The sequence below is a fragment of the Eretmochelys imbricata genome, chromosome 7 (genome assembly GCF_965152235.1).
Source record: "Eretmochelys imbricata isolate rEreImb1 chromosome 7, rEreImb1.hap1, whole genome shotgun sequence".
NCBI lineage: Eukaryota > Metazoa > Chordata > Testudines > Cheloniidae > Eretmochelys > Eretmochelys imbricata.
The window spans coordinates 88,648,290-88,662,523 of NC_135578.1; the positions used below are offsets into that span (position 1 = coordinate 88,648,290).

The 14,234-nt window shown below is 35.5% G+C and overlaps 1 protein-coding gene across 1 annotated transcript in view; it reads left to right on the forward strand.

The window, feature by feature from the left end:
* PCDH15 (protocadherin related 15) overlaps nt 1-14,234 on the forward strand; it is a 672,916-nt gene that overhangs the window by 657,086 nt on the left and 1,596 nt on the right. Inside the window, exons 29-31 of the mRNA XM_077821312.1 lie at nt 2,462-2,680; nt 6,110-6,118; nt 9,335-9,445. Coding sequence (XP_077677438.1) covers nt 2,462-2,680; nt 6,110-6,118; nt 9,335-9,445 — 339 coding nt within the window. The remainder of the gene's footprint in view (nt 1-2,461; nt 2,681-6,109; nt 6,119-9,334; nt 9,446-14,234) is intronic.

The following is a 14,234-nucleotide window of genomic DNA, read 5'->3' on the forward strand; positions in this document are numbered from 1 at the left end:
GATAAAGTGTTCTCATGTGTTCCTCCATTGCTGCCATTTCTGTTTCCAGTGCCTATCTATTGATCTTTTTCTGGCTGATCTTTTTTTTACTTCTTTATCTCTATATTCCTCTTTTCATTGTTTACCTTACTTTGGCCTTAAGGAAGTAGATTTAACTTAGCTTGTTTTCTTTATGCAGTAACATCCCACATGGCCTTAATGGTCCACTCTTCCTTCCTACCTTTGCTAGATTCAAGATGGTCTCTGCTAATGCTAATGGCTTCCCATGACATTTCTTTATCATTTTAAATACTGTTTCTGCCATATTTGAAAACTTTGTTTGAACGCTGTAATTCAGAAACTTTCCTTATTTGTTCATCCCCAAGCTTAATTATGTTAATCTTTCTTGCAATTTTCTTTACTCGTAGTTTACTCAATTTCATTTTCATGGTGGCAATCCATGGTTGATGATCACTGCCTACATATGCCCCGTTGAATATGCAGACATGTTGAAGTGATGATTAGAATGTTGTATGTACAAAAATGATCTATTTTATTTTTAGTAATGCTGTCAGGTGAGGTCCATGTTGTCTTCTGGTTCTCTTTATGAGGAAAGCGTGTCCCTCTAATAATAAAAAGAAAAGGAGGACTTGTGGCACCTCCTTTTTGCGGACACAGACTAACACGGCTGCTACTCTGAAACCTCTAATAATAAAGCGATTCAACTGACATAATTCAAGAACACACTTGCCACCATTTTGATGGAAGCCAGTTCCATGTGTGCCATTATGCCATGATTGTCTTTCCCCACCGTAGCATTCATATTGCCAAAAACAATGAGAATATCATGTTACGGGACTGTGCTGATGAAGTCCTGCAGAATATTATAACAAGTAGCCTGATCATCCTTGTCATATTCATTCATTAGAGTATAACATTGAATGACAGTGTCTGAAATCTTGCCTGTATAATTTTGCCATTAACTGATTACCAGTCTAAAATTGCTCTTTGTGAATCAAAATTCAAGATCAACGCAACCCCTTCTCTTCCTCCATCTGGATTTCATGGGTAAAATCAGTTTTAATTGTTGTTTTTCATTTTCATAGAATCATAGAACTGGAAGGAACCTTGAGAGGTCATCTAGTCCAGTCCTCTGCACTCAAGACAGGACTAAGTATTATCTAGACCATCCCTGACAGGTGTTTGTCCAATCTGCTCTTAAAAATCCCAATGATGGAGATTCCACCACCTCCCTAAATTTATTCCAGTGCTTAACCACTCTGACAGTTAGGACTTTTTTCCTAAAGTCCAACCTAAACCTCCCTTGCTGCAATTTAAGCCCATTGCTTCTTGTCCTATCCTCAGAAGTTAAGAAGAACAATTTTTCTCCCTCCTCCTTGTAAAAACCTTTTATGTACTTGAAAACTGTTATCATGTCCCCTTCTTAGTCTTCTCTCCTCCAGACTAAACAAACCCAATTTTTTCAATCTTCCCTCATAGGTCATGTTTTCTAGACCTTTAATCATTTTTGTTGCTCTTCTTTGGACTTTCTCCAGTTTGTCCACATCTTTCCTGAAATGTGGTGCCCAGAACTGAACATAATACTCCAGTTGAGGTCTAATCAGCGTGGAGTAGAGCGGAAGAATTACCTCTTGTGTCTTGCTTACAATGCTTCTGCTAATACATCCCAGAATGATGTTTGCTTTTTTTGCAACAGCATTACACTGTTAACTCATATTTAGCTTGTGATCCACTATGACCCCCAGATCCCTTTCAGCAGTACTCCTTCCTAGGCAGTCATTTTGATTATATCTGCTTCTGGCCACCTGCGTTCATTAATACGAAGAATGTCTGTGTTATAATTTTCCATTTCTTTGATAATTTGGGCTGACTTTCTGATGGTAACATAGTCCTCACATTCCAAAAGCCCACCCAAAGTTAGGAACGAGCCTGGAACAGTCAGTTCTTCAGGGCAATAGTGTCCTTTCATAGCTGTTTTTTGCTGATATCCATCATGCTGTCTATTTGAGGGCTATTTACTGATCCAAGGATCTGTATTTGGCATTTTATTTGTTCTACTGTTTCCATAACAAAAGTATTGTATGGGATTAAGTCAACTTCATGCCCAACCAGGAGAACCAGAAGACTGATTCTATTTTTTTTTTTTGGCCTGGTCTCTGCCCTTCAATCTGTCATGTTTGTTTAACCCTAACGCCCATTGAAGTAACTCTTGGGGTCATGGAGACATACAGGTGACCCCCAACACATCAAGGTATCAGTCTCTAGGGGAGATTAATATTAAATGATCAATGATAATACTGAAAAAGGGATTCTGAAGGAATAGTAACATTCATCAGTACATAAAGATGAGGTATATACTATAGCAGTATATATTGAACATATAGTTATTAACTCAGTGGACTAGTAGTCGGAACAGAATTAACTAGAGCTACTGTAATAGTTTTGTTTTGTAATATTTAAGGTTCTTGGATGGAAAACTGCTGGATATCAATAAAGAATTTCAGCCATACCTTGGGCAAGGAGGACGTATTCTGGAAATCCGCACCCCAGATGTGGTGGCCAATGTTAAGAAGCAGGCACAAGCTGTAGGCTACACAGAAGGGGCATTGCTTGCTTTGGCTGTCATAATCATCCTTTGCTGCATGCCTGCTATTTTAATAGTTATGGTCAGCTACAGACAGTAAGTACTCCAAATTTCTTTGTAATTGAAAATTCTTTCTTGTAATCTATTCACTTACTACAAGGGGAACTACAGTTGGTAGCCCTGAACACTGGTCTGCTTTGAAAGCTGTCCCACATATTCAATCTACAGTCTGGTTATTTTTAATGTCCTCCTCCTCCTCATGTCTTTATTTATATATATATATATTTTCTATTTATTATATATAAATGATGGAGTAATTATTTCAGATTATAGATGAAGTGAAACCAAAATCCCGAATCCAAATATCTAACATGTGAACACGGATTGCAGTCTGAATTTCATATCTAGATTTCTCTTTATCATGCTTCAGCCAGAACTCTGGGTCCGTATATGCACAAACTGTTGGTAGCTCAGTATATGAATCGAGATTCAACTTTTATGTTGCAGAGAAAATTAGATGACCCAAAATTTTATTGTGGCTCTAAAATATGAGGCAATTATTATTTTTGATTTTTTCAGACCTGTGAACTACTTGGTTCCAGCTGGGACTAAAGTTCAAGCATCAAAACATACTGTAGAAAGATTGCTCTTGTTGTATTCTAGCTCTTTTTGAATAGGCAGAAATCTCATGAGAACCTATTTGCTTTAGATTTCTTGTTACATTTAATAGATGCAAGAATTTTAAACAGTTTGGCTAACAAATGGATAAACATCTCAACTTTTGGGTCGTCATCTGACCCAACAGTTTGAGGTTCTCTCATTAATACATCTACTCAGTTGGAAATTGAGACCAGATATAACATTTCCTTTTTCCTTTCAATAAAAAAAATTAAAAGTGTCAATATACAATCTCTGAGCATCCTTCCAATTATTTAAAATTACAAAAACAAAGTGCAATTCAGTCAGCTCACACCTTCCACCAGACAGTAGTTGATAATCAAATATGAACACCCCCATACATCAGCCTATACCTCAATCCCTCTCCCTCTCTTCAAAGGCCAGGTAAAGCAAATGGGCCCTGCAGCATGCCCTATTATGCAGCAAATCTCAGCTACTTAGAACCAAGTGTGGGAGGGCTTTCCAGAGCTCTGAAGTTCTTACAGAGGATGCCCCGCTATCAGATCTCTGTCTGTTATATTGGGGCAATTAAGTACCAGTGCCTTTGCAGACTGCAACTTGAGGCAGTGTATCACTGGGTGAAAGAATATAAAGAAACCAATGCACGTGTATTATAATAGATCACTGGAATATGAATATTATTGCAGGTCTACAATATGGTGTAATTTACCAGGTGAGATTTTAGGCTTACCAGTTGTGCTGTTCCTTCCTACATGGTAACTGGAATAGAACACAGTACTGTTTGTCAATGCCCTGTCATAAGCAACTGCAACGACAGTGACATACATTGAGTTGTACTTATGATCGGGCTAAATTTGCCTATATCTTTGTCTGTATCCATTATATATTGTATGTGGATACCACTTTGGGCTCTAGATGATAAAATCAAAGGCAGTCTTATGTTTTACAAGTGTAAGTTGAGTAACAATTCTCTTTAAACTTGTAGTCCTTTTAATTTGGCATTTTTAATAGCTGAGTTAGAGTATTTCCTAGAGATAGGAATGATCAACATTCTGGTGGTTTGTGTTATAAATCAAATTTACTTAATCTTTTAAGGAGACATCACTGCATGAAAGAACAGTAGTATGCCTGAAGGCATGCTTAATAGTCACATAAGAAGAGTAACTGTGTTTTATAGCTATTTTTAAATGGCTGATATTTGTTTGCATAACATTTATATCTGAATGTTACCAGGTTTTTTTAGAGAATAAATCCTCCAAAAGGAGTCTGAAAGGCCATCGGTTTAATCAGCTCCTGCACTAGCCAGGGGCTCTACCTGGGGAGGATAACCCTAAAATACCTCAGGCAATCCAGACTGGAGCCCTTCTTTCAGGATTGAATGGGGAGTATGTGCTGAATAAACACATCTTCCAGGTTTCCTATCCACACTCCTCTCCCCAAGCAGTGTTTAACCATTCCCTTTCCAGGCAAAATATACCATTGAGAGCCCTGCACCTCAGAATATGCTTCCAGAAAATATATCCCTGTGTTGGATCATGTTTCTTGAGTCATACTGTGTTTAAAATTTTCATGCAGTAAATTTTTATTGAACAAAGATTCAAACTCTCATTAGTTTGCAATGTGGTTTTTATGTGATTTCTTTCCAGGAAGGAAAAGCAAATTGCAAAATTCCCCTTGATATCTATAGGAACAGAATCAAGTCCCAAATACATCAGGCTGTTTTAAGTAATCTATTTAGCTGTCGTCTATCTAAAATCACAATTTTGTTGTCTACAGGTATCATGTACAGTTGGACTTTATATCAAACCACCACAAATAAATTATTAGTATTATGAAAAATAAATCAATAAAATTCATTTAGACTGAAGACAATATAAATGATTTCCATCTTAATATAAACCTTATACTCTATTGAATTGTTTAGAAAACAAGTTTATTGTTGTCTTACTCCTTAGCTCCCCTTTTCCAAAGCTGCTTTAACATAATCTCCCGATCAACAATTCTGGCAAACAAGCTGCTCAATTTTGCCATTTAGTACAAAGATTATAGATGAATAAATGTAACTGTCAGTCAGTGCACATATAATGGAAACATTAAGACTTGCTTGATATTAGAACTCTTTTGTGTGTAGTAGGTAGCTTTTCAATACTTTCCAGCTCAATGATCAGCTAACATCCAAAGAATTAATTTTACTTATTACCTTTTTTAAAAAATAAAGGTTAAACTAAATGAGTTTTACATTGCTTACTTTTAATGTGAAATTATCACTATTAAAGCACAGCTCACTGACTGCATGTATTGCTTATAAATATTGTAATACATTATCATTATTATTTTCTTTTAAGTGATGCTTTGAAATGCACTGTCTAGGACAAACCAAAAAGCCAATTATGAAAACTATAGTATGAATTAATCACAGCAAGGGTGGCATATTCCACATAGAAGCCAGAATGTAATTGTGCTTTACTATGAAGGACTGTTTCTTTAATATTTGCCATGTTAAAATGAGGAGGCAATTATAAAACTTACATCATCTTTAATATTCCACTTTTAAAAATCCTAATTCATACTTCGATATCCACATCTTTAATGAATGTTTTTTTCAGATTCTGTGTAGCCCATAACTGATTTGTCCCCCAGTAATTCATGTTTATGGATGATAGTTTTATAACCGTCTCACAATCACAAAAGGAACTAAATGATTTTCAGTTACTTAAACATAATGGTTCTTAAATATGTCATTAATTTTGCAATTTAATATGTAAAATTATTGTCACTCTTAGTTTATTATTAATATAAGGTTCACTGTTTCAGATAATTGTTGTTGTGAATGGAACACTTCTAACATACCTTTCCCCCCACCCCCTCTCTCTCTCATGACAACAGATTTAAAGAGTAAGTATTTACTTTTAGATTTGCTTCTTACACCTTGTTTAAGAATAATGATTGCTGATCAGTATCTGCTTTTTATCATTGTACAAGAACAAAGGCCATTTGAAATTTAAGAGAAGCAAATGTATTGCCAGTGAAAGGAAATGCTTCCTATAGTCAAACTGTAGAATGCATTGCTACCTGAGATCTTTTTGTGGCTGGATTTAAAAAGAAACTTGTCAGTTTTATGACCATTTAATAAAACATTCAGTTATGTGCTAAGAGAAGGCAATCACATTTCATGCTGTTTGCCTGCAGAGAGAAGAAAGGATTTTTTCCCCATTGTACAGCATTATATAATTAACTAGGTACATTTTATGCCTAGGTTTAAAGATAGAATGCCATCTTATAAAAGATCAGGTGTTTGCCAGTGTCATAGACAAGATAGCAGGTTTAGTAAATCAGTGATATGCTCTGAGTGTCTGCTTCACTAAAGCACATGGAGGGGGTCTGAGGCCTATGGTGAAGGTGAAATAATGCTTCCACAACAACAATCTCTCTTTTTCTCTGTGAAGAATTTTCTGTTGGGGCTGTGTGGGACATGGAGGCATGACAACGTCCCCTATTTAAGTCATGACTCTAGTGAAGGTTAATTCTGGTGAGAATCAATTCCATGAGTGCTCCTAAGAAGTCACAGTATGTTTACGCCAGCTGTCCCTTCTACTCCAGGAGCCAAATTGCCAGGAAGGGGAAGCCAGTAAGATGGTGCCTGCCTCTGTTCATATAAGAGGTCCTTTTCCTTTTGATCCTGAAAATTATGATACCAGAGGGACTTACTCTTGCCAGCTCACAGGCTGCCATCCCTCCCCGTTGATGGGATGCTTCAAAAAACTTAGAATTAAATGTTCTCTTAACTTTTTCACAGGCTCTGCCAAGCTAGGGAATCCAAGTAATAGGGTTAAGCGCTAAAATACCTTGTATATGACACATACATACTAAATAAATAATAGTTTGATATTACATATAGTTTATATTAAACTGAAAACACCCCCACATATCTGTCTATATATGTGTATTCTCCAATAAGCTTGATTTTTTTTCTATGTTAATTGAACCACTTACTTTTTACATCATTTATTTTATTACCTTAATTTGAATTTGGAAATGTGGACAGACATGCTGAAGAAAACACTATAAAATGTGAAGGCTTTGCTTATGTAACCACACACTTCCTGGGTGTGGTATTCTATCCCATCTAGTGGCATTGAGACCACTTAGAGAGAGATTAATGAGTCTGCTCTAGAGCCTTGGCTAAGAGCCATATGGCTTTTAGTTCATGCAGTAAAGACTCATGCATTTAGCTCCAGAGCTCCCAGGTTCAATTCTGCCCACCAACAACTGGCTATGTCGGTGGTACACGTATATAGAGCACAGTATAGAGCAGAAGGATCCTGTCCTTTGTGCTGTTTACATTTCTGTCTCGTTGTGTAATTTTGTAATCATTGGGTGATTGTTCTTTACCAAGATTTTGAAGTAGTATAGCCTTAAAATAGGATTATAGTACAGAATCCATGGGTTCCGTGGCTGCGTGTGGCCTTTTAATGTTTATGAGATGTCATTAGCAGATATTGACTTCTGTTGAAGTGAACATCATGATTTATTGACCCAGGAGATAAATGTTCCTTGAAACATGAAGTCAGTAGGCCAAATTCATCGCTGGAGTAACTCAATTCAATTAAATACAATTACATCCGGGCTAATTTAGCCCACTATCAGTAATGGTTTTATACTATGAATAGTGGATATCCCAGAAATACTTGTTTATGAATATCATTATTTTAAACTAGCATTCTAAAGGGAAAATGAAGGTAGCTGTTCAGAAGAAACAATTATTGGATAATGCCAGAGCAGTTCAGGTCTGAGGGTCTGAGAATTTCAGAATTCAGTATTGTTAATTTGGGGGGTAAGAGCTTGGTAACTCTAGTTACCATCCAAATCTTTTCAGCCAAATATGAGAGGATTTTTTTAAATGTAACAATGCTGAATATAGATAGATAGATATGAAACAATAAAATTTTCTAATGAACCAGTTTTACTTCTCTATTTTTAAATTATTTTAGAACTCCAGTAAATGACATCTTAGCTCCAGGCACTACCATAATCTAAATGTGAAGAATAATAATCATGATTTCTTTTGAAAATCAAGGTAGAGTCTGTTGTACTCTATTCTGAATTAAATTTCTCTCAATCCTGTTACCAGTTACATGGTAATTATTTGTTCTTTCTGACCCTTATCAATGAACTAGAGGGCTTGAATTTATGGTCTTCATGTTGACTAGAGCTGGCCAAAAAAAGGAAGTCCCTTCCTGTGAAAAATTTCATGGGTTTTTTTCCTAAAAAATGCAAATATTTTTGCAGAAAGAGATTTCCTGAAACATTTGGTTTCAGGACATCCAAAATGGAATTTTCAGGCTTGTCAGCTGCCGACCTAAAAGACTCCTGTCAATTTAATTTTCTGCCTTGGTTCTCTGCCTCCCTGGAGCTCAGCCTCCTTGCCTCACCTCCAACCCAGAGCCAGGGTTCTCAGTCTCTTGTTACTTTTACTTTCTGCCTGCAGAGCAGGTTCCAGGTGGCCATCATTTCAATTTTCCTGATAGACAATCAAAATTTTTCAACAAAACTGACATTTTCATGCAGAAAATTTTGATTTTACAAAAAGGGCATTCGGAAAAATCATTCAAATGGGAAATTGTGGACCAGCTCTTATGCTGATAAAGGTGTTACAAGTCATAAAAATTAAACTTTGAGGGAGACTTTACAAATGTTTAAATTTAAATGTGACATTAATAAATGTCAATAAATGAAGGACTTTGCCAAAGCAGCCAGTTCACCACATACCACTTGATGAAAACCAGTATTGTTAAAGCTTAATTGTCCTCTTACTCAATTAAATGTAATTGCTAATAAATGTCTTATTATTTCATGATGATCATGTGGTTTGGCAATTATATAAAAGTGGATGGTCATATTTAGATACATTTTGGAGCTCTGGAAATCCATAATGAAAGAGCAAGCGATAGAGTGATACAAAGCTAAAACAAATTGCTCACATGATTACCTTTCTTTGAATACAAAACAAGTAATGTTTGAGGAACTACCATCTGACTATATGTCAGCCCATGTAAACTATAGAATATTTCTAACACACATTTTTTTCCCTCCCTGCACAACTTACCAAAGGCGGCAAGCTGAATGTGCAAAGACAGCAAGAATCCAGATGGCCTTACCAGCTGGCAAACCATCAAGTAGCGCTGCCAATAATCTCTATGAAGAACTCGGTGACAGCACCATGTAAGTATTCATTGTGATTCATCACTAAAATTGTTAGTGAACCAAGGCATAGGTCATGTTTCTGAAATGTCTTTTATTACAACATAATTGAATAGATTTTTCTTGATGAGGGTATGTTCCACAAATGACTTGAGCTTCTTAAAAATCAAGAAAATAAATAAGAGGGCTGGAGACTCAGCTGTGCTGCAATGGCACAAAAGGGACAGAGTAGTCAGCTGGGATCTCTCCTTGTACGGGGAATCTCCAGGGGAAGTAGTATAAAGTGTAAAGCTGCTCATTAGGCATTGCTAGAGCATGCTGCACTTCAGTGTTTTTGGGCCAGCACAACAACCCATAGGTGCTATAGCAAGTTAAAATAGTCCTGAGGCTGCTCTAATTTGCATCAAGGTTAGGGGGCTTGAAAGGTGGCAGAAAGTCTTTACTTCTCAGAGGTACTGAATGCAGCTCTGGCACACCTGAGAACTTCGCCCAAAATGTTATTTCTTCCAAGCTGCCTGCTGAATATACTTTTAAAACTCAATCAGAAAACCCATTTGATAGACTTCTCAGTATGAAATATTCCATTGGCTAAAGTTTTTTCTTTGTAAATCTGAAGTAATTTAAATGTTGAAATTAAACACAATGGGGCAATAAAATAGATTGTAAAAAATAGTAGTTAAAGGAAAGCATCTTTTTGCCATTATATGTCGGTAACATATTTCTAGCTGGAATGTGTCTTGGGTCTTCTTTTCTAACAGGATGATATGACCAAAGTCATTGTTCTATTAAGACAATAAATTACTAAGAAAGGGTCACCTGTACTCATGCACTGATGTAACTTAATTGTAGTCAAGGGACTCCAAGCAGAAATCAACACAGTATGAACAGATCATAATAGCACAGTACAGGGAAATATTTACACATACAATATTTTTGCTTATACGCTGTCAGAAAATATTTATTACTTTTGTATTATTTTAAAAGAATAACATTGAGATGACAACACTGAAAAGAATAGACTTCATAAAGTATTTGGGAGCGGGGGTGCTGGCGCTATCAAGTGTTGGCTGATTTTTGTTCTATTTTGAAGTCACTTTTTCCCCCTTGATCAGAGAGTTCATATATATATATTTGAGTTTATAAAAATGTTACTATAGCAGGGTGAAGAGTATCATTGCTTTAGTATGTTTTAAATTTTGATTATTTAAAGACAGGGTCTGATTTCCAAGTGTTTTGGGTTGAATTTCTCTTTATGAATAGAGAACCTTTACATTACTCATTGAAGCAGGAATAGCTTCTCTTCCAAAATTAACCACTGAGTTTTTTCCCTCTTGGCATTTTATGCCTGTGAATTGTTACGGTTTGGGTAGCTGGAAGAAAGAAGTATGTTTCACAGAAATACAACACACATAGAATTTAAAAGGTTATTGTATGTGAATTCTAGGTCTTGATCTAGGTGGGACTACTCACATCTTTATAATTACACCCATGCTGACGTACTTTGCTGGATCAAGACCCTGGTTCCTTAAAGTCTAACCCAATTCCTGTGAAAGTAAAAGGATGACTGCAATTCACTTTACTAGAAGTTGGATTGGACTGGTTACAAATGGGCATTGGAAGCTTTATGAGTCTGAATTCTCCAATCTAATTGATGTGCTTTCAGCCAGGCTATGAGCAAGCTTTGTGTTTGTGGACAAAATTTGCACCTGCAAAGTTTTGCATAGGTAAAATGAGTTGCAGATGCAAATCTGAATACTTGCATCTCTGATTTAGAGACACACTTACTCAGATTTGTCACAACACTTCAACTAAAAGTATAAATTTAGCAAATACAGATTTTTCCCTGTAGAAGGGACACCATCTATGGAATATATATATAAATAACCCATTGTAAAAATGACAAGTAAATATTTCCACAGCATTGAGATATTGATCAAGGAATCTCTACCAGAAAATAGAGATATGGAAAAATAATGTAAATCAATGCACTTAATAATTTTAAAGAGAGAATGTTTTTCAATAACATTTAAATAAAAGTTTATCAAAAATCTGTGAAGTTTAACTGAATCCAATATTTGGTCCAAAGGCAACAATCTACCTCAGAAAATCAATCTTCAGGGGAAAAAAATTATAGTAGAAATTGTAAACTCATTTTCAACTTGCAGGTGAATTGCAATATTACATTTAAATTGCTATAGTATATTATAATCTCATGCATAACTTTATTTATTCTTATCAACTATTTCTCGAATCTCCAACAATTTTCTTAAATACCAAAGAATGGAAATTTAAGAAAATTGAAAAACTTACTTGTCTTTATTTTTCATGCCTTTCCATAATTGTCCTTTGTCAAACATTTTCTTTCTGTAGTGCTGCCTTACGTCTTATTTTCTTAATTTGTTTTTGGGTTTTTTTGGAAAGTTAAGTGGAACTAAAAAATTTTTTTTTGTTTTAAATTCATCTTATGTCTCATGACTTCCATTCTTTCTCCATCTTTGGATACATAGGCATCAGTAAGTAAACTTACTTCACCATGCATAATGTTTGTAGCCAATAGAAACAGTAGTTGATTCTTCTATGGTTAGTTTATGTTAAAACTGTAATTAATTGCCATTGAGTATCAGCCTTTATTTTACAATGGTGTACTACATGGAAGACATTTACTTTTAAGTGGAAAGATTTGTGTATCTCCTTTCATTTTCCTTAACTTTTTGTACCAAGTAGTGATTAAATACAGAACTGTAATTGCTGAACTTGAATAGTATTATTTCTAAGGACCTCTAGTCTCAGCACCTACACTCTTTGGTGATTGGTGCTCTCCAGATACCTAAAACAGATTGATAGGTAAGCAGGTTTCTCAAGCTTGCATTCAGTCAGAACCTTTTCATCCTTTACCTATAATTTCTTTTTAGGCTGCCATCACTGCTCTAGTTTGCAGAAATATGACTTCAAACCAATCTGATGCAGTTCCTTGTTAGAACAAAGAGACAAAATAATGTTCTACAAATATTAAGGTTTCATCATAAAATCATATAAAATATAAAAATAGTCTAGCAATCAAGCACCTTTTCAAATAATCCATTCTCATACATATCAAGGGTATATCAGTTTGTATGTACTTTATATTTGGAAGCAAAGTGGATCTTCATTTAACTTCAGGAATCATTGATTTTTCCAGTCTCTACATTTGAATATCCATGTGATCCACTAAGATGGCTGAGGAAGCTTGTTCAATATGTGTCAAGGCATATTGTTTAAAAATAAGTTAATGATGTAAAATAACATATCAAATCCCCATGATCAAATACTCATTAAGTACTCACAAAAAGAAAAGGAGTACTTGCGGCACCTTAGAGACTAACAAATTTATTTGAGCATAAGCTTTCGTGAGCTACAGCTCACTTCAGCGGATGCACTGAATGCTCACGAAAGCTTATGCTCAAATAAATTTGTTAGTCTCTAAGGTGCCACAAGTGCTCCTTTTCTTTATTTGTGTGGCTTCTTATTTTACTCTCATTCAGTACTGTTTAAATGTCTTTTCCTCTGTTCTTGAGTGATTGCTCACCTTGGAATGTTTAACCATGCCACAGTAAATTTCCCTTAGCCTAATTTTCATGAAATTTCTTGAGTTTGGGGGGCGGGAGCAGGGGGAGAAAGACATTCCAGAATATAGAACTAAGCACTCTTAGAACCGTGTCCTGCCATTTGCACTAAACATTGTACAATACTGGGGCTTGTCTAGACAAATACTTAGTGTGCTTCAAGCTGGGGTTTGAAGCTACAGCACACTGGCAAGTTGTGCACTAATTTTCTGTGCAGACTCTACAGTCACATGCTAGAAGGTTGGGTTGTTTTTTTTTAAACTATTCTTTTTGATTAAAAACACCTGACCCAGTTTTTCTTAAAGTTAAAAAAAAAAAAATCAACTTTGGGTAGCGACCAAGCCTGGAAAATTTCGACTGGAAAGCTGAAAATATTAGACATTTATGAGTTACTGAAAACGGGGAAGAGAAAGGAACTCATAGGCAACTTTAGTTTATCATGTAGTTGTCATTACTACTCTAGCTGTACTATAGCTGTAATTGATATACATATAGAACTATAAAGTGGTAGATTTAGAATAATTTAGCTATCATATCCCATTACACATGCGTATTCTGAACATGTCATTTGTGTTCTAGAAAAACTATTTTAGAAACATATATTTTTTTTAATTAGGACTATTTTTTGTATGACTTCACCTGTAAAGGTACATCCATTAGTTTCAATTGGTTCATCTATATCAGACATACAGGGAAACATAAAAGCTCTACTAAAGTTACAATTTTAAAATTCAATATGTCATAATTTTCAGGTCTAAAAGACAGTGCTGGGTCTTATTGGTGGAAAATTGGGAATCATCCCTTTACAGGGATTAAGCTCCATTTCTAACCAAATCCAAAATTGACAGAAACTTGTCACTAGCCCAGGAAAATTTTTGTAAGTTCCAGGCCTCAGGCAGCTGCAATTTGGGAGAGGCCAGGTGAAGGATGCTTGAAACAGTTTGACAATTCTTTTAAGAGTTTGGAATATTAGAAGTAGTCCAAGCGACATTATATTTTCCCATGTTAGGTTCAATAAATGTGTAGTATAACTGTTACTAACAAACTATGTGGAAAAATGTGTCAAGTCTTTGTTTAGATCACTGTATCAGGGGAAATAATAATTGAAAAGGAAAGTGTCATTGTTTCCAAGGATAGAAAGGCGATGTGGTTAAGGTTAGAACTCATTTATGTAGGTCAAAGCTTGTTTTCTTTCTCTTTTCTTCATA